Source organism: Corylus avellana, chromosome ca1 (genome assembly GCF_901000735.1).
Source record: "Corylus avellana chromosome ca1, CavTom2PMs-1.0".
Lineage (NCBI taxonomy): Eukaryota > Viridiplantae > Streptophyta > Magnoliopsida > Fagales > Betulaceae > Corylus > Corylus avellana.
In genome coordinates, this window is record NC_081541.1 from 38,189,616 (window position 1) to 38,192,849 (window position 3,234).

Below are 3,234 nucleotides of genomic sequence, written 5' to 3' on the forward strand. Positions count from 1 at the left end.
TTTTTTTTAAATACCAAATAAAAAAGGACCACATGAGATGTTATTGCTTCAAAAAAAATTTTATTTTTTATTTTTTATTTTTATTTTTAAAAATGACCAAAAAGTTAGACCAAAATTGTATCAAAAAGTGCCTCTATCCTCTTTTTCAAAACATGTTTGATATACGCATTACAAAACAACTCCGTTTTGTGAAGCTTCTTGATCACGTGACTGATGCCCAGTCCATAGACCAAACATTAAATAACCAGAAAAATAAATAAATAAATAAAATGTTAGGTGAGGAATTATTGAGCCTTTTTGGAGTTAGTAGGATCGATTGACCCAATCCTCTTACGTTACTTCGAATGGAATCTTCGGCCGCCTCACTTGCAGAGTGGCCATATAAAGAAGGGAAGCCACTTTTGGAACAAACTGAGAGAGAAAGAGAGCAAACGCCATGGAGCTTCTATTGCTTCTTCTTAAGATCATCATCACAATCGCCTTGCTTGGCTTCGTTAGCAAGTTAATGAAGATGTGTGAAGCTCTTATATTGAAGCCAAAAAGGCTTCGAGCAATAATGAGGAAACAGGGGATCAGAGGCCCTCCAACCTCTTTTTTGATTGGAAATATTGGTGACATGAAGAAGATTAAATCCTCAGCTTCAAAGGCTCATCAACAAAAAGCAGAGCAAGCAATTACCCACAATTGCTCTTCCACCCTCTATCCATACTTTGACGAATGGAGAAAATCATATGGTAATTATAAGTAGTAAATTGCTTCAGTTCTCATATGTTGTTGAAGAATCTGAATGGTTTGTTTATAATAATGTCGACAGGTTCAACATTTATGTTCTCCCTTGGCAACATACAAATACTGCACATGAGCGATCCTGAGGTGGTGAGGGAAATAAGCATATGCACTTCCTTAGACTTTGGAAATCCTTCCTATCAATCCAGACTGCTTGGTCCTCTGTTCGGCCAAGGGATCCTGACTTCAAATGGAGCAACATGGGCTCACCAGAGGAAAATCCTTGCTCCCGAACTATACATGGACAAGGTTAAGGTATATATATGCTTCAAATAGAACGTACATGGCTACATTATTTTTCTTGACAAACATGAATTAATGCTAATTATTTAAATTATGAAGTAATTTGCTGTTAAAATAAAATGAATATAATTCCAATACTGGTGCAATTTGTAGGGCATGATGAAGATAATGGTGGAGTCCTCGATGACAGTGGTGAATTCATGGAGGATAGAATGTGTGGGTGGAGTGGCAGATGTTCACATTGATGAATATATGAGAAGCTTTTCGGGAGATGTAATAGCAAGAGCCTGTTTTGGGAGCAACTATTCCAAAGGGAAAGAGATATTTTCAAAGCTTGGAGCACTTCAAGTGCACGTGTCTAAAACGTTCTTCAAGCTTGGCATTCCTGGAATGAGGTTTGATCCTTTCCTACCTAAATTTCTGTTGTTACTTCTGATGGATAGAACAGAGGAGCAGTAAAGGAAACAGAGGAAAGGAAGGAATTGGAAGGGAGCTCATGTTAATGTCTCATGGTCATGGACTTGGCTACTCTCTTTCCCTCTTTACTTTTTCACTTGTTTATTGATGTACTTAAATTTAAAATTTTCTTTTTCTTTCTGCAAATTGGTTGATAAGATCCTGAACTATATATGGAAATTGGTTGATAACAAAAATTTGGTTTTTCGAATCTAAATTCTTCTTCTATTTTCCTACTTCAAGTTGGTTTACTTGATCATTCTAAGACGGTTTTTGATAGAGTAAACACTCAAAGATAAACACAGAAATTAGATAAAAATTAATTGTGGGGTTGCAATCAATCAGGTATCTTCCAACTCAGAGTAACAGGGAAATATGGAGGCTAGAAAAAGAGATTCGAGCTTTGATTCTCAAGGTAGTAAAGGAAAGGAAGGAAGAAGCATCAGGGAATGATTTGTTACATACAATCCTTGAAGCTGCCACGGACAGTGACTTTTCTCAAGATGAGACAGATCGGTTCATTGTAGACAATTGCAAGAGCATATACTTTGCTGGGTACGAGACTACTGCTGTCTCCGCAACGTGGACATTAATGTTGTTGGCCTCAAATCCAGAGTGGCAAGCCAGAGTTCGTGCCGAGGTGCTCCAAGTTTGCGGTGGTCAAATGCCTGATGCTCATATGGTTCGCAAGATGAAAGTAGTAAGTGTAGCATTCTCTTTCTATTTTCATTGATATATAGATAGAAGGGGCATCATATTGTCAACGACTTACTTAGCTTTACCTTTAACCCATGACAGTTGACAATGGTAATTCATGAATCATTGCGACTTTATCCTCCGGTCTCGGCGGTGTCCAAAGAGGCATTGAAAGACTTAAAATTCGGAGATATTCACGTGCCTAATGGTTTCACTGTCTGGACCTTGTTGGTAACCTTACACCAAGACCCTGATATTTGGGGACCAGATGCCGAGGAATTTAACCCTGAGAGGTTTGCTAATGGAGTCAGTGGTGCGTGCAAGTTCCCTCATGTCTACATGCCTTTTGGAGTTGGGCCGCGTATGTGTTTGGGGCAAAACCTTGCCATGGCAGAGCTCAAAATTATTTTAGCTCTAATTGTGTCCAATTTCTCATTCTCCTTGTCACCCAAATACAGGCACTTCCCGACAATGACTTTGGTTATAACGCCTGAACATGGTGTCAATCTCCTTATTAAGAGATTGTGACATATTGGAGTATATGTTTATATCTCCATTCTAGTTTATATTTCTGCACGTTTAATTTTCTTTTTCGAGTCCAAGTTGTCAACGAATTGGTGTAGAAGATTTGGGTAATTCAATTGAAGAAGAAGTCCATTCAGCATGGAAGAATCCAATTCAATTCCCAAAGGAGTCAGCCAAGTGCAGTTTCTATCCCTCTCTGTGAATCAGGGTGCTTATAGGATTACGCAATGTGCATCCAACTGCTACGTGTCATAGTTGTTTTAGTCTACATTTATCTTAAATAAGTAGACAAATTATATAAAGTCATGTGCTCTTTTTATCAAGCATTCAATGAAAACTTATATTATGTCTAAACTTGTTTGAGTTGTGAAATCTCTTTAAAAGAAAAACTGGGATAGCTAAATCCAGAAAACCGCTTATCTATAGAAGATTAAATTATAAACAATTTATACTTATAAAACCTTCGAAGTACACACTAATGGACCAAACAAACGACCCGTTTGTTTGCTACCACAGTAACTCCAGGAC

General features: G+C 37.8%; 1 protein-coding gene across 1 annotated transcript; it reads left to right on the forward strand.

Moving 5' to 3' along the window:
* The first annotated feature begins 436 nt into the window (after positions 1 to 436).
* Positions 437 to 3,029, forward strand: LOC132166880 (cytochrome P450 714C2-like). Its single transcript, XM_059577730.1, has 5 exons — positions 437 to 734; positions 815 to 1,041; positions 1,183 to 1,424; positions 1,831 to 2,185; positions 2,284 to 3,029. Exons 1-5 carry the CDS (start codon positions 437 to 439, stop codon positions 2,707 to 2,709), a joined length of 1,548 nt encoding a protein of 515 aa, XP_059433713.1. The 3' UTR covers positions 2,710 to 3,029.
* Positions 3,030 to 3,234: the final 205 nt, after the last annotated feature.

What these genes read in the sequence shown, in the direction of transcription:
- LOC132166880 (XM_059577730.1), top strand. Translation starts at nt 437, where the DNA reads ATGGAGCTTCTATTGCTTCTTCTTAAGATCATCATCACAATCGCCTTG. An exon ending in TATACATGGACAAGGTTAAG is followed by an intron (nt 1,042 to 1,182) that starts GTATATATATGC and finishes TGCAATTTGTAG; the next exon opens with GGCATGATGAAGATAATGGT. An exon ending in TGGTTCGCAAGATGAAAGTA is followed by an intron (nt 2,186 to 2,283) that starts GTAAGTGTAGCA and finishes AACCCATGACAG; the next exon opens with TTGACAATGGTAATTCATGA.